Raw genomic sequence first — 23179 nt, 5'->3', positions numbered from 1 at the left:
CCCTCTTCAGTGACCTTCCCTCTTCATTATTTACCACTCCCCGAAACTTTGGGTCATCCGCAAATTTTGTCAGTGATGCTTTTATGTTTTCTTCCACATCACTGATAAAAATATTAACTAGTATAGGGCCAAGAACTGATCCCTGCGGGACCCCCCCACTAGAAACATATCTGCTCAGTGGTGATTACACATTTACAATTACATTTTGAGACCCGTCAGGTAGCCAGTTTTGAATCCATTTAAAGTGTGCCAGGTTAGACAGTACCAAGTCAAATGCCTACGAGAAGTCTAAGGGCTTGTCTACACTGGCACTTTACAGCGCTGCACCTTTCTCGCTCAGGAGAGTGAAAAAACACCCCCCTGAGCCCTGCAACTTTCAGCGCTGTGAAGCGCCAGTGTAGACAGTGCACCAGCGCTGGGAGTGGTAGCTATTCCCCTCGTGGAGGTGGGTTTTTCTAGCTCGCTGGGAGAGCTCTCTCCCAGCACTCTGCCACGACTGCACAAGCCACGTTAAAGCATTGCCGCGGCAGCACTTTAACGGTGCTAGTGAAGACATGCCCTAAGTGTATTTCATCAATACTATTCACCTTATCAGCCAAATTTGGAATCTCATCAAAAACGTATCAGGTTAGTTTGACAAGATCTATTTTCCATAAACCCATACTGATTTGCATTTATTATATTATACTTCTTTAATACTTTTATTAGTTGAATCCTGTATCAGCAGTTTCATTATTTTGCCCAAAATTGATGTCAGGCTGACAGGCCTTTAATTATAAAGGTCACCCCTGTCTACCCTGTAAAATACTGGCATAATAATTTTCTTTCAGTTCTCTAGAACTTCCCCAATTTTCCAAGATTTATTGAAAGTCAACATTAACAGTCCAGGAAGCTCCTTGGACAGCTCTTTTAAAAACTCTTGTATGCCAATTATATGGACCTGGTGATTTAAAAATATCTATCTTTAGAAGCTGCTGTTTAACATTCTCCTGAGTTATTGTTGAAATGGAGAGTATTTAATCATCATCATGACATGAATACATCCTACTTTTTGCCCAAATACAGAACAGAAATATTTACTGAGCACCTTTTCTCTTTTTCTGCATTATTTATTATGGACATTTCTACCATTTCCATCTATTTATGGACCAATACCATTGTTAGGATTTTGTTCATTCCCAATATATTTAAACTCCTCCTTATTGTCTTTAACTGTGCTAGTCACTGAGTCTTCCTTGTGTCCTTTTTTCCATTTGTTGTTATATATAAACAAAAATATATATATAAATTTATAGTTGCTTTAACTCTTCCTCTAAGCCGGGATGACTTTTTAACAGAGTAGCCTTCTTCCTTAATTATGGTTTTTTGGGCCTCTAGTAAAATATTCCTGAACCATTCCCAATTTTCACATTTTTCTCTTTAGATTCTTTCTTCCAGACAATTTGGCTCAAATCCGTTGTTAGCTTTGTGAAACTGGCCTTTTACATATATATATTTTACCGGTTTGGACTTTATTCTGTTTGCACAAAACAAATGTAAACAAGTCATGATCACTAGCATCTAAGCACCACTAATGTATAGATCTGAGATCAATTCCTCTTAATCTGTCAAGAATAAACCTAAGACAGAATTTCCCAGTATTGGATGCAACACTTCTGAGTAAGGAAATTGTTATAATTTTCAGAAATTCCAGGGACATTTTAGTGCTGACAACACAAGACATCGAACATTAGACCCTCACATTGTAATCCCCCATAACAATGCAGCTTTATCAGTGGTGGGCAACCTGTGGCCCGTCAGGGTAATCCACTGGCAGGTCACGAGACAGTTTGTTCACATTTGCTCGGCCGCCTGCACCACCCAGTGCCCATGGTTGGCTGTTCCCAGCCAAAGAGAGCTGCGGGAAGTGGCGGCCAGCACGTCCCTGCAGCCTGCGCCGCTTCCCGCAGCTCCCATTGGCAGGAAACGGTGAACCGCGGCCACTGGGAGCTGCGGGCGGCCGTGCAAACGTAAACAAACTGTCTGGCGGCCTGTGGGCTGCAGGTTGCCTACCACTGTTATAGATAAACGTTTAAGGAGCCAGTGCGAATTGGTGGCCGCAGCAGACACCAACTTGTACCCCATATTGTGCCTTATCTATTAGGAAACTGATCCACAAGCATGCAAGATAATTGGCTTCCGAGTTGTCAGTGACTTGGAAACAGGTAATGCTATTTTGATAGAATGCCTTTTGGTCTCCTTTTCTGCCCATCTGATCCTTCCTAAATAGGAAATAGTCAGTGATTAACATTTCAGTCATGAAACTCTTGCCGCTAGTTTCAATAATACTAACTAGGTCGAATTTATGCTCACAAATGAGTAATTCCAATTCCTCTTGTCTCTTACCCAGGACCCTACAGTCAGTGTATAGGCAATTAAAAATTTTCTTCTCTTCATGTCTCTTGGTGCCTGGATTAATTCTCTTCTCAAGATCTTGAAATTGTTCTAAACAAGTGCTCATCTCTTACCCCCATCTTCCCCTTTGTTATTTGTTTAATGCCCTCCTGACTATTCTAGCAAGCCTTATCCCCTAGAAGATTGGGCCCTTATTGTTTTATAAGTGAATTTCACATAGAATTAATGGAGTATTTCAGTCTTCTCATCTGTCACCCAGACTTTCTGTATTCTTTCTACTAGGATCACCATTTACCTTTATGTCTTGCATTCATTGGCAGAACACAGACCTATGCATAAATCCATACCCAGCCAAATCCTGCATACTACACCTGCCTGAGATGAGAGACCTATAGAATTGACATAAGTGATCCATTCTCTGGACTTTAGCAATTCAGGGGGAATTCATTAATACAGTCTTTCAAAATGGATGTCCTTCATCAACCAGCAATACCAGTAAGGGAATATCTTCACAGCACAAATGGACTGCAATGTACAGAGACCACAAAGCACATATCTCCAATGGCACTAAGTGGCCATAAACTGGTTTTCCTCAGCAGAAGATTCTTCCACTAGAGGGGCGGGGGATGTAGTGCCCAGCTGGCAATGAATCAGCTGCTGTACAATTCCTCTGCATCCTCGCTGCACTCTAGTGATCCCAAGGTGATAAAAGGATCCTTAGGGCCACAGCCATTTAGTGTACATTAGAACAGGCCTGTGACTGTTCTAAACTATGCCAGGGCCAGCACAGAACTGTACCCAGAATCGGGGAACTACAACCAGCTCCTTTGTGGCCCTTTTCCTCCAATTGTGTCCAGTGCATACTATATGCAGAAGAGCATTTGGGCCTTTGCGTCTATCACAATTCAAACAGAATTTTAACAGAGGTCTTATACACAGAGTTATCACTGAGCAACAACAGAAATTCACAGATAAAGCACTAAACACAATGGAAAATAAATGAAAAATACATGTATGCTTAATTTTAACACAAATGCATATGTGATTTCAATCAGACCTGCGATCCCTCCAAGTTGAATGTCTGAGCATTGTGACACAGCAACATGACATCTTTTTCCAAGTCACCAAGGCTACGGTACTTATGGTTACGAATTCTTTCCTATTGTTTTTTTTTTTTTTTTTTTTTTTTAAAGGGGAAGAAAAAGAGACAAGAAAAAGACAGGACAGTTGGTTAACACTGCATTGTAATCTTGAATACAAATATGAATGCATTAATATTAGAAACCTCTACTAGAAATGTCATAACTATGTGGAGTGACAGATATTGCCTGATTTTATTTATTTTTTTAGAAAGAAATGTCTAAAATAGGACACAGTTCTAAGCCGTGTAAGGACAAAAAGCAAAGTAAAGTTATGCAACTGCTGTGTGGAGCTGAAGGGACAAAACCAGCAGAGAATCTGCACTGCTGTGTGTAAGAAAAGAGATTAATACCAGGTATCTTCAGCTCACTAGGGAGATGGGAAATGGGGAGGGAATTTGTGGGAGTGCCAGGGGCATGGATACAGTATATGGATACAGCATGGATCCTCCTGGCCACAGAGGTTCAATGGATTGCTTACACTATCTCCCCACATACCTAACAGTATCTGGATGTAGCCCGGCTACTCCAGAAGTTGATTCAGATTTAGAAGGATGATATTCCAGAAGGTTGCCAGTGTTCCACAAGAGGAACAGAGATAGCTGATTAAGAAGGGCTGCTGGCTGAGACTGCGAAGCTACAAGAAGCGGGATTACCAGAGAACCCTGAGAGGAAAAGCTGTGAAACCCTAGGACAAAGGGTGACCTGAGGAACTGTTTTTGTCTCTAATATGCTTATGGTTGGACAAATAAACCTACATATAGGCGACCAGACATAGCCATGAGTGCTTGTTCATCTGAGAAGCAGCCCTGGTATGTCATGTATGGTGAAGAACAAAGTCACCTCAATTGGCCCCTGAAACAAGGGTGAGGTGGATCTTTGGTGCCCAAGGAAGAGGGGGGAAACTGAGGAAGGGTGCTGCAGAGCAACCGTTGGCCACAAGATTTTGGGCACTCAGGTTTTGGCCATGCATTAGATGGTAATTCCGTGTTTAAAATCTAGGCTTCAGAACATATGCAAATTTGTAATGTCCAAACAGATCACAATTTGGTGGCGATTAAATGGACAGCCCCAATATTTCTACGACCAGAATGAAAAGGTATGAAGAAATGCCGTCTCCCAATTAAGATGCCTACCTTTATTTTTTTGAAGTCCACTGGCTTCCTAATTAACTCATAATATTCTGGCAATTCTTTCCTAGATGGGAGCTGAATGAAGACTTCACTTAGTTGCCGTCCTGAACTGTTGAGAAAAACAAAGACACAAAGCAGACAATTACTGTAGCTTTGTAGTGAAAGAAAAATGTACACAATAGCGATCACCAACCATAAAAAATAAGCATGCTTACTTTTCTTTCAAAGGATCAAGGATCAGTTCTGTTCAGAATAATCACCAAGTTCAATCATCATGGATTCGTAATCTGTTACTATCCCATTTTTATGTTCTCAGCCATTGTCACTTTACAATTACAAGAGTCCCTGCCCATTGTGATGTTAGAGGTGACTCAACCAATCACCACTTTTACTCTACAGCTAATGAAACAATTTAATTTGCTGTATGAGGGAGACTACACAGATGGTAGATTATTACTTGGCTCATCTGCCTCACCCATGCAACATAAAATATCCTAAATACATGTAGCCCTTTGCCATAGCACACACCCACCATTCACCACCCACGCAAATCAACACTATCTCCCAGCATCTCTCACCCTCCCACCCACCCTCACTCCTATTTTCCAGAAAGCCAGAAACTTGAGCAGCAAAGCTGCAAGTCATCACTACTATCTATTACGCTTCTGTAGTTATTTGATAGTGAGGTCAGGGTGTAGCAGCTAGTCTTCATAGGACAGTCTTCTGCTAAACCTAAAGCTATATCTCTCAAACAAGTCCACTGCAAGTTATTCTGTCATGGAGCTGGGGAAGCGACCCAGGGAGCAGGACAGCTGGGGGGAAGGGGAAGAGATAGCAGGGCCCGGTCCTCCTTTGATGCCCTGTAACCAATACAGATATCTGAACATCTAGATATCTGTGGTTTTGGGGGTCAGAGGATAGAATCTGTTGGCTAGGGACCTCATGTTCTAAGGGAATGATGAAGAGTAAACAGTTTCTCACCTCTGCTTACTTTTCCCACATGGTCCCAGATTTCTTAATCACAGTTTGCTTTCCTCACACTTAATGCTCTTATATTGTTCGACTGTGACACCCCTCCCCTTTTATATGCTGAATTTGATAGAAAGAAAAAAATAAGAGATATTCCAAGCACAACTTCTCATACCATGGAAGAGAAAAGAGCCCAAGACTCCACCAAGTCTATCAGGAACTTTACCAAGCAGACCTAATTTACCTGAGAAGCACTTAAATACTACAATGACAGGCACTACAGAAAATCTTAATGGACAGAGAGATAATTCTATTCCAAAGGCTTGTTTTGACTTTGCGAGAACAACAGTGAACTGTATTTAGCAGCTGCATGCTAAAGGGTACTAGTCTCACTGTGATACTCAGGATGGGAGGAAGAATTACATACATTTATAAGGGTTATGAACATAAATCCTCTATGTGTTGCAGCCACCTATGGATCCATCCAATGAAAGCTGACTTCTTTGATGAGGACAAAGGGGGTAAAAATGCACCTACCAACAAAAAAGCAACCAAACAAAAAATACCTTTTAGGTTATGTGTAAGGATTTTTTTGGAGGCAAAGTTAGAGAGATTGTAATAAAAGCTTGACTGATGCCTTACTGTGGGGTTACTACTACGTTCTCATGAAATAATATGATGTAATACAATTAATTTACAATTATTTATATACATGTATAAGACCCTGGTGAGGATCCCTTAGAGGGCCTGGGACAGGCTGTACGTGCATATTATGGGCAGCACTAGTAGCGCCACCTATAGTTCAGCCGAAACGGTTCAACTGTTTGAGACTGAGGATAGGAAAGGCTATGTTGTTTTTGCCCATGTTAAAAAATATTCTGGCAATCTCTTCTTTGAAGTGCTTTTCTTCAAAATTTGGTAGGGGGTGGCCTTTGTGTCAGAGGTACCTTTACTGTCCCCATAAATATCCAACCCAATTTGGCCAGGTTATAAACTTTTTGGGGAAAAATCATAGTTTGTACCTGCTCAGTAGACACTTGCCGGAGCTTACTAGCTAGAAACCTTGAAAGAGTCTGTCCTCATTGAGCATACTTGAGCCTCTCATAGTTCCTAGTATTGACCAGACAATACATGCACCATCCCCACAGAGTGATGGAACATGCTCCAGCCCAGCGGTATGGGGGTGCATAAGGACATTCCCTGTAACAGCTGCTCTGGGCTGGGTGCTGGAACTGAATGCAGGGAGCCTGTCCCTTCTGTGCTCTCAATGACCTTCCTGCAGGCTCCCAGGCAGCATGGAGGAGGCAACAATAACAAGATTCAAATGCAGGACCAGCGGGGAAAGAAAGGAGTAGATTGGGACAAGGAGTCTACAGAGACTGGGAAGTGGATTGGTGTCGATGGTGGTGGAGGAATGGAAACGGCAACTGGGAGTTTGGGATGTAGGGAAACTGACATTAGCTGGGCAAGGAGATTGGAGCTGGCATGGAAGGCAGGCTGGTTTGGCAAGGAGGCTGGACATGGAACTAGATGCCTGGGGGGATAACACACTGACATTGGACAAGGAGATGGCCTGAGGGGAGAGACTGGAAATGGCGAGGCAAAGAAACTGGGACAAGGAGCCAGGAAGAGGGAGGGGGAATGGGAGAGACAGATTTGATGAGGAGCGCAGGGAGGGACACTGGGAGCCATCATGGGGAAAGGGAAAGAGCGTGGAAAAGGTGCTTGGAGGAGGAACTGATACTGGCTGGGGAAGGAGACTGAGACAGGTTGGACAAGACAGGGCAAAAGGGGTCAAAGCTTGAGGGAGAATGGTAAGAGTCTGTGCTCCCTAAAGCACACTCCCCTCCAGAGCCTAGAACGGAATCCAAGATTCCTGAGTCTCACCAGTCCTCTGCTGTGAGCAAGTATTTGTGTACTCCACAGGCAAAGTGACTCATTCCCTCTGCAGCTGGTCCATATAGAGAATGACAAACTACTAGTGCCATAAGTTACTCTGTTACTCCTTTAGCTCAAGTGGTACAGGTCTATGTGAAGGACCTAAAGGTTCCCACCCTGCTGATGTCCCATGGAGGTGTCATTGTGATACCACATGATAGAATTTATAGTTTTTCCAGTTTGTTTTTATACACCTAGGAGGTTACACACACTAAAACCTACGAAATCTTTACAAGTGGCCACAAAAAGTGTATTCCTCATTTTTTTGGGTGCTTGACTTAAAATCCTGGTGTCTGATTAATAAAAGTGCTAAGCACTCAAAGCTGCAAATGAAATTAATAGGACCTGAGCTTTGAACATATAAAATGCTATATAATGCTAAATCATGAAAAATCATGACCTAGTGCAGAGACAGTCAATTATTTTTTGTTAAGGTCCAAATTTCTTGGTCAAGGTATAGTCAAGGTCCAGACGCCAGAGAAAATAATAATAAAAAAATTGCAAAAATGATAAGTAAATAGAAGTATTTTAGGGCCCAATCAAAAGCACCTGGCAGCCGGATTTGGACCGTGGTCCACCTATTGACTACCCCGTCCTAATATCTCAAATTGAGCACCCCAAATTAGTACATACTTTTGACCGTAATCAATCTGTGCCAAAGTTCCCGAACTGTAAAATAGGATAATGTCACTCTTCTCATAGAAGTGCTGTGAAAATCCATTATGGTTTGTGAAGCACTAAGATACTACAGTGATGAGCAGCACAGAAAAGCTCATGAAGAAATTAAGAATTCTGTCCTCAAAGCAGGGTTTGAATAGAGTGCAGTAAATAAGTCCTAAGGCCAGACATTAAACAATGAGGAGAAAAAATACTGAATAGCTAGCTCATTAATTGAGCATAATCCATCCTGTGCGGAAGAAAAAAATAGTATGTGATTACATAATCAAAGACTATTATAATGCATATGCAAAAGGGGCTCAATTAAAGTTGCACAGGCAGCCTTAATACTGGCACATGCCTGTATGTGTGTGTAAAATATACATATACTGCACAGTAGGCTAATTTTCAGAGGATGCAACAAGTTGCTTGCAAAATGGCACGTAGACCAGATAAAAAGCAAACAGAAACCTGCAGTTATATGTACAAAATTACTTATTTTGTGTAAACAACTGTGCGTTTTCACAAGTTAACAAATGTGCGCCATTTTACAGACATACTTGTTATATTCTTGTTTAAAAATCTAGCCTTTTCACTTAATTACTTACACATACACAATACATATATGAGAGAGAGGGAGAGAGAGGGCCAGATTCCTTGTTGCAAAATAATGATAAAAAGTTAATAGCTTTAACATCAGATGTCACCACAGCCACACAATTACATCATACAGTGAAATACTGTCTTTTAAAGTGCTGAAAAAACCTAAACAGCTATTATTGCTAGCAAAGCATACCTGCTGTTCTGTAATTTAAAAGGTATGGCAAACCAAATTCACAACTCCTACCACTCCTCAAAACTGACATCCTGGATGAGCTCCCCAGAAGGAGTGAGTCTCACTGCTACGTTTGAAATTTTAGAAGCTTCAATAGAAAAAAGTCTATTTGAGCAGAAGCAATGCAGTCCCGAGTTCAAAGTGAAACAAAAGCTGTTTTCATAGTGGATTGGCCCCCACTGTACTTCAGATTCTGACAGCAATTAAAAACAATTTGTAGTGATATCCTTTAAATATAAAGCAAAAAACTACTGAATAATCTGTGTTCTGTTCACATTTTAAACCACTCAAGCTTCTCTCTCACTACTGTACATAAGAAAAGCCCCTTGATGTCTGTGTAGCTTTTGTATGTCATGGCTACATAAGTATATACATAGACGGCCTTATATTTTCTAATTATGAAACTAAATAGTAATAAAGTAAAATCCAGCATTTTGAAAAATAAACCAGGGCAGAATTTTATCTATGGCTTTGGTCATAGATTCTATTTATCAGGCTAAAAATGCAACACAAACAATGAATTCCTTTGCAATTTGGCACAACTCATTACTGAAAATTATTTAAAGCCATGAACAGGAAAAAGCATTAAGGATTGAAATATGCAGCAGATACAAATGACTTAGTCTATTTAGATCAATGAGAGCACAGAGTTTTACCATTTTTTACTGAATCTCCTCTCACAGAAGGATTCCGTCTCCTATTCCCTTTGTGCAAATATATCCATACCATAAATGGACAGGTTTAGAATATATTACAAAACACTTCTTTTCTAGAGAAGCCTCAAATGGCCATGCTGTGGGTATGTTGGAAGAAAACTGTTAATTATGAACGACAGACTCCTGTTTTAATCCATATCCCCCCACTTTTATAATTAAAAATAATAACCACGACAGCGTCCTCATAGAAAGCCTGTGCAGTAAATCACTCCTGGTTGCCTAGCAACTAGCAGGATACATGCTGAAGAGGAAGAGGGACCTGCATACATTAACAGAATTGACTGTGACAGAAAGAGGAGTGATAAGTTCACTACTACTGCACTAGGCCACCCATTTTTGTCCATGTGGGCACGCATGCAGATACAGATCATGTATCATTAAAGCAGCGGTTCTCAAACTTCATTGAATCGCAACCCCCTTCTGACAACAAACAATAGTACATGACCCCTTGGGAGGGGACCAAAGCCCGAGCCCGCCCAAGCCAAGCTGCCCCAGGCAGGGGGCCCAAAGACGAATGGATTTACCGCCGGGGTGTGGGGGCCTGTAATCTGAGCCCTGCCGCCCAAGGCTAAAGCTCTCAGGCTTTAGCCCTGGGTGGTGTGGCTTGGGCTTGAGTCCCGGGCAATGGGGCTCCGGCTTTGGCTTCAGCCCTGGGCCCCACCAAGTCTCATGCCAGCCCTGGTGACCCCATTACAATGGGGTCCCGACCCACAGTTTGAGATTAAACTTTGGCTTTAAAAAAAGAAAAAAAGTCTTTCTGCTCACTGGTTGTTTTATTTCCATTTACCTTAGGAGGAGACTAACCTCCCTTCATTTTTTAATTTGGTTAGAGAGGTGTTTGTATGTTTATGTTTGCAAAGTTATCCTCAATGGAGTTACATCAAGGAAGGATTAGGTCCTATTTGTACGCATATATTGTGCCAGTTTATTTCTCGTGGCAGTACGTTGCCTGTTCTTTTTGACAATCTCCCTTCCTTGACATGAGAGATAGAAATGATAAGGTATTGACCTATCAAATTCCTCATCGTTTCAGATATCTGAAGTTGAGGAAACCAGACAGGAAAACAAAAAAGTTGAAACTGCTCATATTTCTTTGGAGAATTTCACACGTGTTGTCCTGACAGAACAGGACAACAATGACATTCTGTTTATAGTTGGCAGAATAAGGAGTCCTGAATGCTTGCATTGTACCCTGGAAGACCTCAACACGCAGCACAATGTGCTAATTATAGTTGCCTTTCAAGTGTAGCTCTGCTTATAGAGAAACTGTTCTTATAAAAATAATACTTCATGGTAAGAGCGCTCCTCTGTATTTTATAAACTCCATGCATTAGTCCAGAGAAATAGATAGACTATGCATTTTTGTGAAATATGTTTTAATTATTTCCTTGCAGACTTTGACTTTTTCCAATAAACAGTGTGCTTTCATCTATTGCTGAAGCAGGAAGTAAGATTTAAGAACCTAAGAACATAATTTCTATTCATTTCCATTGTTGTCATTTGAATATTTGGACCACAATCTTGGTCAGAAGAGCAGACAAAGTGGTTTGGGTTGTGTATTTGAAAACTTCAGAATCCAGTGTGGTTGATTCTGATAGGCTGTTCACAGTACAAAACAGCTAAAATTCACTCAAAACAGGTAATACAAGGAAACTTCTGAAGCAACATGCATAAAGTCTTTCAATTTAAATACAAAAGTTTCTTTTCTCCCAAAGCTGAGTCTTGCTAAAACTGGTGTGCTAAAAGCACTAGCAAATATTTTAAATTTTTTAAAATAAAAAGCGGCAGTGCTAAAATGTTTACCAGGTACCAAACACAGGAAGAGTCCCCAGCACAAGCAGGAACCATGGGTAGTGTAGAGAGACCCTACCCTCCAACTTTCATATCAGTCTTGGTAAATGTGGTTAATAACCCTCTGCGGAGAGAAGGAAGCACTATGAAACTGCCAACTACAGCCCTGCACTCACTTCCACCTGAACTGCACAGGCTGATCATCAATCACAGGAGCCCACTACTTTATACAATGGATGTGTACTGTGGCAAGCTCTGGTAAGAATCCATCCCTGTTTTCTATGACTCTTCTTCTCTAACATGCGGCTGCTAACACACAGTTTCTGTCACACAGTTTTTCTGTCCCAACCACTAAGTAAACAAAACACCCTGATACAATCTAACACAAAAGCAGAAGAAACAAAACATCTGATGTCCTTAGCAAACCCCTCCAAAAGTTAATTTGTCTGTAACATGGGCTTGTAAAAGGGCCTGTTTTTCTTCAAGGACAGTCAATGTCAATAACAAGCTCATCATTAAAATATAAAATAGCCCAGGGGAGAGTTTCAGATTCTCATATTTTTTGTTTGTTAATACACAGAACTCTGCAACCTTTGCCATTGCCTTGCCAATGTAGGAAAAAAAGGGAGAAAAATTGCTCTGAAGCTGTAGCTACTTCTTGGTGACAATACATTTGTGAGATTTTATACACACTTTCTGTAATGGATCGCCACTTCAGGCACACATGTAAGTTACATAAGCTAGTAACAGATGAGACCAACTCTTAGCCACTTAAGGCAGTGTGGCAGTGAGTTACAGCATTCATTTTTCAATTATGAAAATCATGGTTTAACTCGTTTTAAGTAGCAGGTAAAAAGAAAAAAGTAGACATGTATTAATAATAGTTATAAACAGCAATGATAAGGATAGCCTACTTTCCATTCACCTACATCACATGTTTCTACATAATTCAGAAAAACTGGCAGTCTTCATTCAGGCAGGGTCATTGCTAGAACAGGAGAGTGTTCCAGTCCAGACAGTACCTGTCATGGACCATGATGTCCTCGTTTTCAAAAGTTTTAACAGACACGACGGAAAAATTCTTCTCTCATTAATACCAGTGTAAATATGGAGTATCTCAACTATTACAGTTGTCCTACTACCAGTTAACTGGTACAACAAAGCAGAATCCTCCCCCATCGCCCCCACTTCCCTCTGTAACACTAAAAACTAAACATTTTACACACATAATCCTTCATCAAAGGATAGATGAGCTCAAGGATCAGCCTTTCACAGGTATGTAAGTCACAAGTGGCAAAGAGGATGAGGCCTAAGTGAAAAAAGTTTGCCTCATGGCCCACTGCTTGAAAAATCCACTTGCCCATAGCAAGTAGAAAGCTTCCCTTGGTGAGTGTCATCCACTCTGCAGAACACTTTCAATTAAAAAAAACCAAAACCCAACACAAAAACTTCTAGCCCTTATGGTTGCAAGAAAACATTTCAAACGTGAAAAGAGCAGAAACCAGTCCAGTGCTATCTTTCCACATCTGCAGACAGACAACACCAGTGCCTGGGCTGCTGTTCAGAGTCCGGCCAAGCTTCAACCACGTGAAAACTGGACACCAGCCAGTGTGACAACACATTTCCAAAGGAAATTATATACCTACTATTATCACAAATACCCTCTATCGTTATTGCAACTGAAATAAACTAGTTTTATTCACTGTGTTTTTCAGTTTGTGCACTTGACAGCACTTGTGCAAGATTCACTGCAGGTGGTCAGTTGCACATCCTGACTCGAGCACTAGCATGTTAGCGTCCCTCTCACATACACTCTTCCCCAAGCCCTGAAAGAGGATATTTACAAATAACAAAGCAGTAGCGTGGCAGCGGTGTCCAAGTTTGGGTGTGGGAAGGAGTCTTTTTCGCTGAGCCCCAGCATGGGATTGGGTGGGGTGAGGGGGAGGGGGGGAGGGTGGTATCAGGAATTGTTCCATGAAAAGGGCTGAAGAGTAGAGGGATCATAGTGGAGGTGCCAAAAGAACCTCTCTTCACCCTTCAGAAACCTGCAAGGGGCATGGGAGCCCCAGGAGCCTTGACGGCGGGCCAAAGGAGCCACCCTCTTCACATCTCAGGCCTCTGCTTGGGGTCAAGAAGCGTGGAAGCCTGGCAAGGGGTTGGTGTTACACTTGATATCTATATATTTGCAAAGGAGAGGGGAAAAATTCTCTCTAAATGGAAGTTTAGAATTTGCAGAATATGGTACAATGCAGTGAAAATTGCCAGCAGACCCCACAATTGCAGGACAGACGGTTTATTTTATTACCTGTCCCAATATTTTTAGTGGATTTCATTGTGCACATTTCACTGAGAATCTCCTTCGTGCAAACTGCCCCAGCAGTAGCTTGAGAGCAGTGCTCTGAGTCTGCCTAGCCACTGCTCATGCTAGGCACAGTGGACCAAGATGATGTCATAAAAGGAGTAGGAATTTATTAACTGATATTCATCATAGATTCCCATAAAGCGTGTTCAGAAGTGATTTCTAAATAACCTATAACTATTTTTTAGTTGTTCCCTTCAATCTGTTCCCAATCATATAAAGGCACTAGTCTTCACTGACAACTATGTCCAAGCAGGGTTTCCAACTCGAACTGTAATTTGCCATAGTAGTGTTAAAAAAAGGGGATGGGGGTTGGGAACTTACCTTTCTTACTTCACAGTACTTTAAAAACCAGCAGAAACAAATTTGCTCAAACTTAACTACACTGACTTTAGTGCAGTTATACTAGCTGAAATTTGACTCTCACACATGTGCACACACAAGCACAGGACAACTCAAATATGACATTTCTGTAACAATGCCAATTTAAAGAAATAATAATATTGTGTGTGTGGGGGGGCTGTGATGGGAGAGAAGAGATATACAAATTCTTAAAGCAAGAACACCACAAGAGAAACAAAAGCTACCTCACATTTCATTTCTTTTTATGCCAACTGGACCCAGACAACAATTTTAAGGAAAAGTTGGCTTCATTTATTCAAAATACAACTACACAATATATTAGGGGGTTTGTATTCAAAGGCTTCAAAATAACCCAGAGCACTGCTAGCCTCCTATTACATCTTTAGCAAACTCCACTGGATAAGAGATCTGTTTTTTAATACTCTGTCAGGGGACCAATAACATTATTAGAATTTTATTATGCATAAAGCCAGAGGGGAGTATTTGTGCACTACTCACATCACTCATCGCTGTAATTAAGATGTTCAAATTCTCAGTCCTGCTACTCTTATTTTGGTTTGGCAGAACGTACAGTGAAGGCAGTTGCCATTGATTCACTTCTGGGATGACACAGTTCATGGCAACTGGAAGCCATTTATATCCAAAGGAAATAATAATTAGAGATATTAAATCCTGTATCCATAGTGAAGAGCATGGGGCTTAGTGGGTCTGAGCAGCAAAAACACTGAGAACACGTACCTGAAAATGTACATCATCCATATCTGTATTGTTGAATATCTGCCAATATTTTTCTAACTATTTTAAAGTTCAGATTACTCCAAATGGGAAACTATTTTAGATAACAAATACTGCAGTCTGTTACAGTACAGCCTTACTTACATAGAGGATTTGGGAGACATGCAGTTCTCTTTGAAAAAACAGGGTTTCAGATAAGATGGTAATGGTCAGAAAGCCCAGAACACATTAGAGATAACTCAATGGACATGCATGCTCAACAGCTAGCTTTACAGAGGTTGTGCTACTTGCAACTCAATCCCTGTGAAGGCAGCAGGCAAAACTTGACAGCACTCTCATCCAAGATTCTAAAATCTGTATTTATACAGCCCCGATAACACAACTGGGATTTATTGGGTATTGGCTGGACAGTTAACTTAGTGAGGGTGCATGTAATGGGACATGGAAATTATGATAACCTGTGTATTCTCTGGTGTCACTTCTCTTCCTTAGCGCTGCTCCCTATTGTCTATGTAGTTAAACCAACACTGAAGATGAAAACAGCAGCTTATTTTAGGGAGAATGGGGTGATTAAAGAGGCAGAGAAAGGGAAAAGCAACTGATTCCTTGGATTATCTTGGGTAGTTAGGTTGCTGCCTGCTCTGGTTATTTCCTGCTTAAGTGCCATGACTAGGCTTGGATAATGTAAAATAATTTATAGACACCCTTAATAGATATTAAAGTTCAAAACAGGATTTACTGTGTTGAAATTTTTCCAGGTTTTGTGATTAATTATTATTATTTAAATCTAGTACTTTCTAAAACAAAGAATTCATACAAACATTTGCCTATGACTTCCACTAAACACTTTGTGTGTTTTGTGGTCCTTTGATGGGTTAACAAAAACAAAACAAATCAAAATGATGTCACCAGGACCTTGAAACAGGAGATGGTGGGATGCTTCTGTCCCTGTATTCCTTCTCTTGGAAATAATGAATCGTTACTCTATATTCTAGATATGAGAAGGGTTCCTATAGGTCAGAAGAACTGATCATTTCTTCTGCCCCAACAGGGAACTCAAAAAAGGGGAAACGCCTATATTGCTAGGTGGGTAAAGGAGTGCATTAGTGAGGCTTAAAGATGAAACCCTTCCCTTTGCCATAAGGGCCAATGCTCATATTACCAGAGCAACAGTTACATCATGGGCAGAAAGGAGATGAACATCCCCACTGGACATTTGCATGGTAGCAAGCTCAGTCTCCCAGTTTAGTGTGCAAACTTCTCAGGATACCTTTGTGAAGAAGGCTCAGTACGCCGCCCTCAAGTGAGTTGTTCTACCATCCTCCAAAGTGCCTCTCGCGGCTTGCTGTGTTAAGTCTGGGGTAAGTTTTGCTTTGAGATGTCCTAGATACTGACTTTAAGAAGGTGTATAATAAGAGAAAAGAGAATTTATCACAGATTTAATTTCTCCTAGTCCTTACCAAATCATCTTAGACATCCACCTGAGTAAGGAGGCTGCGAATCACACAATTGCTCCTCACCTGTAGGTTTTCCATTCCTTCTAACCATCACTTAACCTGCCCTTTTAACTGTCTAGCTTTTAGGACATTTGAACAAGCAGGCAAACATCACAGGTGTTGATTCCGAAACAAAGTAGGAGGGAAAAAGGCATGCTGCCTTCAACTTCATTAAAAAAAAAAAAAAAAAAAAAAAGGAATATGGCAGAGCAAAAAACAAAAAACCAGAAAACCCAACTACAACCAAACCCTAAAATAAACGCCCCAAAGACAAGGAACAGTGCATACCAAGCAATGCAAAAGAGAAGTTGATGATACTACAAACAATGGAGAGCAGCTTAAAAAACAAACTGACATTTAAATAGCATTTGATAGTGTCTCTTTATTACTGCAGTACAGGCATTATACACTGCAACGGGCTATTATCCAGCTTAAAGAATTGTATTTACTTCCAATTAAGCTCTTCTAACAGCTAAAGCTCTTCCCACAAATAGAAAGATTGGAGAACGCATTTCCTGCAAGAATGGACGGCTGACAGTAGAAAAATATGAAGAGGGCATTTGGTTTGAAGCACAGGAGGCCAAAGGGCATCATTAAGTATTTACAATAGGTGAAGTAAGGGAAGTGACATAAGAAATTACAAGTGCGTGAATGGTATAATTTGTGTTAGTATTTCCATTCTATAATCCTCTCACAAAACAGGTTTATAGAACTCGGCCATAAAAACAATTTGAGGCTAGAAACTGGAATTAGCTGACCAGTTATTAGTCCATGTGCTATTTAAAAAACAAATCACTTTTATAAAATACCACCCATTCCTTCAAGGAGTTATTGCACTTGGAAGCCTGGAAGAGGACAGTGATATCACTTACTAACTTCTATTCACAATACAAAGCCTTTCTCCAAATGTGGTAGGTACATATGCAGAGGTTGGGAATCAGGGAAGGAATCTTGGAAGCCAATTAATGTAGAGAGCAATAGCTGAAATGGAAAGTATTCTCAGGAAGTCACAGGTTTATTCTCTCAGTGCATATGCTTAACTGTCACTAAATACACTAAGGAAAGATGTATGTGTGGATAAGGCAGAAAACTGACCCTCCCCACCCTTCACTGCCCCACCCCCGTGTACATGAATCACAGGAACACCCAGTCTTGGCTTGTTCAATGACATTAATAATGTTGAAAAGCCAAACATCACCATCACTTTCATTCTGCCTTAATAATCTAAAACATTTTTCAACCACTTGAAAATATTGTTTTAAAAAAAGATATGAACTACCGATAAAGATGAATAGCTGAAAGAGAACAAACAATAAAAATCCCAAATTAGAGTTCTAGGGAAGTGCCAGCAACGTGTACAATGGAAGGACTATTTAAGTAGTTATTACTTAAATATCGAAATTTATCCAAGTTCTGCCTGGGGCCTCATCCTGATGACTATAGCAGAGGAGCTCTCTGAACCATGGAATAAGAAAGGGCTCATATACCATAAAAACAGCTTTGCGACCCTGGTAAATGGAGGTACTCCCAAACTCTTCACCTATCTAAGCTGCAATCCTGAATCACAGGCACTGGGAATCAGAGAAGGGGGAAACTGAGAAACTAAGTGGCCGGTGGAGCAGTCGATTAGCTGGCTTGGAGTTAGGAGCTGAAGCTGAGTGCTGGCCTACAGGGATTGTAAATGACAAGAAGAGAGGGAGAAGGATCAGAGAACAGTCTGGGTCGGTGCAAACGAAAAATTTTTCACGGAAAAAAAGAGCACTACAGATTTCAAACTGACAATTCTCTTCTCTGACTTTATAAGAGGCATATAAAAAAATGTAGTTAGAATGTCCATTTCAAAACCACTCCTGGAAAGCTCTACACCAAGTGAACCTTTTGCTTTCTTTTTGGGATGGAACTTTTCAACTCCCAGTGTTGAGGATTTATCACTTGTCAAATTTATTCAGAGGGATAAGTAAACTGATTTTGTTTTTCACGTTTTAAATGAATGACACTCTTATTAGCAGTTATCAGTTTATAATACAGTATATTAATATCCTAAAAGCAATCAAAAAGAGTCAGGGCCTGCAGGTGAGGTAAAGAGACAATTCTATTTTGACCCCTGCATGTGCAGATGGAGTTTGGGTGTATAAACACTATTTGCCCAAATGGATTTGTGCATGCAAATGGAGAAGAACTGAACATTCAGAAATGGAAGCCAGCGTCTGTGAAATAAGGTTTTTCATTCCACGCTTCTCTTCCCCCCTACCTAGAATGGGGGTGGCACTACTTACTTACTTACCCTAAACCCTCTGCAAGGTGGAGGAGCTGTAAAAAGCACCAGGCAGTGGGGGACAGCAAACATGATTCCTGTATCCTAGCTCTGATGTGTCTGACACAGTCTGGGGGAACCCAACCCATCAGACACAAGACTGACAAAAACAGTACTTAATTTGTAATGAAAGAGGTGCCGGGGCTTAAGCAATTTTTTTTAAATTCATAATTAATGCAGCAAGCCCTGGCACAAATTAAGCCCTGGACAAAAGAAAGTATGGATTAGTGGAAGGAGTAAGAACAGGGCTACAGGCAACATTTATTTTGATGTCTCACTAGTTGGAAGACAGTAACCCTTCATTGTCCACAGTGAGGCCATGAGCCGAGGGGAGAGAGTAAGGAGCTGGTCAAGCATTCATCTAGGGTTTCCTTCACCGTGTACAACAGTTTATGCATGCAGTATGTGGATTATGAAAACTGTATGTGCACAGTGTGGTTTTCTGTTAGATGATGCTCCAGCATTAGTTCTTCTCCACTTCTCCCTGTCCAAGTGTTTTCTCCCAAAGGCAAGGAATGCTCAAACCCAGGAAAATCTAATGAAGTTAATAACAAAACCAGCTGCCCAATTGGCCCATCCCCCATAGAAACCAATGCTTTCTTTTAGAAAGCAAAACAGACCATAGATGTCCACTGGGGGTGGGGGGGTAGGATGAAGACAAAATCAGAAAGAGGAACACACTTTTCTGACATTTTGGTTAGACAAGTCCATAACACCACACCTTATCTCAAAAGCTGCTGCCACAGAACTAAATAAAGGGAGCGCACAATGCTACTACACAATCCTGTGACCACTTCCACCCATTTTCACATTTTAACAAATAGCTCAAAATAGTTAATGGGAACAGCCAATTATTCTTTAATATTTGGGAGACTACTCATTCTCCCCATAATGGTTCTGACCCCATGTTTCTCATACATAGAGCTTTGATGCAGGTTCAGACAAATTCTTCTGTGCTAAAACTGCCAAAGGTGATATGGCATGTCAAACTAGACAGGTAATTTTTTTTTTTTTTTTTTTAAAGAGAACACTTATCCACTGGAAAACAAGCTGAGACCATACTGTAACCTTAAAACTATGTCCGATTGTTACTCAAGCAGAACTACACCCGACGCCCCAAAAATTCAGTTAATTTAATTTATCACAACACTGTAGCCCAGATGTTTCCAAAAATATTAATTTACTATATTCACAAACAAAAACATGTACAAAGGACTTAATGTTGAAATAGTGTTTCAATGAGTCATGCTAATACTCAAAAGTTAGATCACATTTCCTTTACAAAAATTCTACATCTTTAAAAAACCCTACACATTAGACTATCCAGAAATAACCTATCAAGGGATCCAGCCAGTTCCTCACTGACATGTAAATCTTCACCATTTATTATCATCTTTAGTGACTTACACCACACACTCAAACTTAACTTTGCTCCTTTCTTTGGTCCATAGTGGAAATATGCTGTTGGACATATACATATAATTTTATACACTGTTTACTGAATGTTTAGTCAAGATTTTGAAATGAATACAGTCCAAAGGTCTGTTAAGTTATGGTATGTACTAGTGGAATAGAGGAATATTTTAATGAATAATGACTCTCATGGTCTTATGAAATGTCTTGACTATAGCATTATAATATACAGAAAATGGGCCCCTTGGATAAGAAATGGACTTTTTCAATCTCCTAGTACTTTATTCTGGCCTTTCTACGTATATTTTTGCAAATGTAAGGGGACAATATTAAAGCTAGGTGTACAACTTTAGCCAGCTAGGATGACAGTGACGAATGATTATGAAACAGTGGGAGATTCACTGGATAACTTAACCGCACACTGCCGAACATTCTAAAAAACCACTTACCTACCTGTACTGTAACTGCTGTTCTTTGAAATGGGGGGGCTGACGTGTATTGCACTCAGGTGTGCATACACCCAGCACACTGAAGCTGGAGATCTTTGTTCAGAAGTACCAATGGGGAGGTGCTTGTGCCCTTCTGGGCCTCCCATGGTCATTTAAGGGAAGTGCTGCCTCATCCCACCTCAGGTCCTTCAGAAAAAATGTCAAGAGTTGAGACTCTGATGCAGAGGGGATGGATGGTAGATCATGGAATATACATTTGCACTCACATCTCAAAGAACAACAGTTACCGTACAACCAGGTAACAGTTTGATTCTTGAGTGGTTACAGACATGTATTCCACTCAGGTGACTCACAAGCTGTACTGGTAGGAGGTGGGGCTCAGAATCTACTTCAAGAATGGCAGAACTGCCTTTCCAAATTTTGCATCTGATTTAGATACAACCGTAAGAGCTTAGTGTTTGGTAAAAGTATGTAGGGAGACCAAGTAACGGCCCTGCAAACATTCAACATAGAAATAACACTGAGGAATGTGATCAATGTTGAATGAGCTTGTAGCCTCCGTGGAGGCGTGATTTGAGCTACTCTGTATGCTGTTGTAATGTAGGAAATTATTCACCTGAAGACTGCCCTACCCTTCATCTGATCTGCATAGGAGGGAAAAAAAAAAGTCAAGGCAATGAATGAAATAGTTTAGTCCTCTCCAAATAGAACATGCATTGTCTCACAATCACCATATGAAGGTGCCGCTCACCTGTGGTTGAGTGTGGCTTAGGAAAGAGTACCAGTAAGTACATTATTTCGTTAAGGTTAAAACTGTGAAACCATTTCAGACAAAAATTTTGGGTGCAGTCTTGGGGCCCATTAAGGCCGGTTGCTCAGTTGCGCTCTTTGCAGATTTCATAGCAACAAGAAAGGCCATCTTTTGGCATAGGAAGGACAGAGAACAGGTTGCCAAGGGCTCAAATGGAGGTCCCACAAGGGCAGCCAGCACAGTATAGAGGTCCCACAAAAGAACTGCCTCTCTCACTGGTGAAAAGAGACAAATGAATCCTCTGAGAAATCTCACTACCATAGAGTTGGAGAGGGGTGACTTCCCTTGGATTGGAGGATTGAACACTAACGTCACTATTAGGTGGACCCTCACTGAACTGAAAGACAGACCAGAGGCCTGAAGATGTAACAGATACTCCAAAATGTCTGGAATGCGGGCTAGCATTGGTTGAATTTTCCTGGCTACTAACCAAACTGAAAAACATTCCCTCTTGGCCAAATAGATAGTCCTAGTGGAGGGCTTTCTATTATTTAGTAGTACTTGTCAAACAGCTTCTGAACACCATTTCTCTTTATCTATCCATGCAGCATCCACACTGTGAGATACAGACTGCTCAGCACTGGATACCAAATCTGACTCTGGTGCTGAGTCAGTAGATCAGGATAAAGAGGAAGATATGGGAGGTCAGACTGAGAAGGCTGGAAAGCCAACATTGTCTTCGTCAAGCTGGTGCAATGAGAATCAGTTTGTCATGATCCAGCTTCAGTTTGAGAATAACCTGAGGATAGAGTGAAAGGGGGAGGGAGGAAGGCATACATCAGCGTCAATCCCCAATTCAGATAGAACACATTGGTTAAGGAGCCTGGACTGAGACCTGATCAAGAGCAAAACTGATGGCACTTCTTGTTGTCTATCATTACTAACAGGTCAATAACCAGAATGCCCCATTCTCCAAAAATGGAGCTCAGCACACTGCTCTTCAGAAACCACTCATGATTCTGTGAGACATTCTTGCTGAAGTTATTCACAGCAGGACCCTCACCCCCGCCAAGTGAACAGCTGTGGAAATCTTGTTCTTTTTGATGCAGTACTGCCAACATTTTATTGCCTCCTGACAAAGCTGGTTGAAGTGGGCTCTTCCCCATTTGTTCACAGAATACACTGAAGTGGTAGCGTTGGCAAAAATGGCTCAAAGTTCCTGGAGATTGATACGAAGGGAAGCTTCTTGTTCTGTTCTCAGATGTGCTCCTCAACATATTCTGAAGACATCAGTAAGTACAGTTCTGATCTGAACCAGTCATTGTGATTCAAAGCAGAAAGAACAGCAGCTAGGGTAATCACCTGGAATGCCATGTATCTGATGTGCTTGTTGAGACCTTGATGATTGAGGCCTCACACTTCCCTTTGATTTGTGGGGGTCAAGAAATACTGTGAGTAGAATCTGTTTTCTTGATGCTGCAGGGGAACATCCTCTACAGCTCCCGAAGCCTGCAGAGTCTGGACCTGTTGGAGGAGCGGTGACTTGTGAGAGAGGTCCCTGAGAAGGGACAGAGTAGGAGGGTGGAAAGGAGAGAGAGACAGAAATTGAATGACATGACCTGATCCCACAGTGCTTAGGACCCACTTGTCTGAGGTTATCATTTTCCAAGCACAGCCTGTCCCCAAAAGGTGGAGATATGGCCAGGAGGTTCACAAGTGGAATGCTG

General features: G+C 41.1%; 1 protein-coding gene across 7 annotated transcripts in view; it reads right to left on the bottom strand.

Moving 5' to 3' along the window:
- The window catches only part of SMARCA2 (SWI/SNF related BAF chromatin remodeling complex subunit ATPase 2), a 182944-nt gene that overhangs the window by 5871 nt on the left and 153894 nt on the right, over positions 1-23179 (bottom strand). For all 7 annotated transcript variants that reach the window (XM_073345222.1, XM_073345221.1, XM_073345225.1 and 4 more), the window contains 2 exons: positions 4670-4775; positions 3452-3553 (listed from right to left, as the gene is read on the bottom strand). In XM_073345222.1, the coding sequence (XP_073201323.1) occupies positions 3452-3553; positions 4670-4775 (208 nt within the window). The remainder of the gene's footprint in view (positions 1-3451; positions 3554-4669; positions 4776-23179) is intronic.

Source organism: Lepidochelys kempii, chromosome 5, assembly GCF_965140265.1.
Source record: "Lepidochelys kempii isolate rLepKem1 chromosome 5, rLepKem1.hap2, whole genome shotgun sequence".
NCBI lineage: Eukaryota > Metazoa > Chordata > Testudines > Cheloniidae > Lepidochelys > Lepidochelys kempii.
The sequence above is the reverse complement of the archived record's forward strand: the minus strand, read 5'-3'. Positions and strand labels throughout refer to the sequence as shown.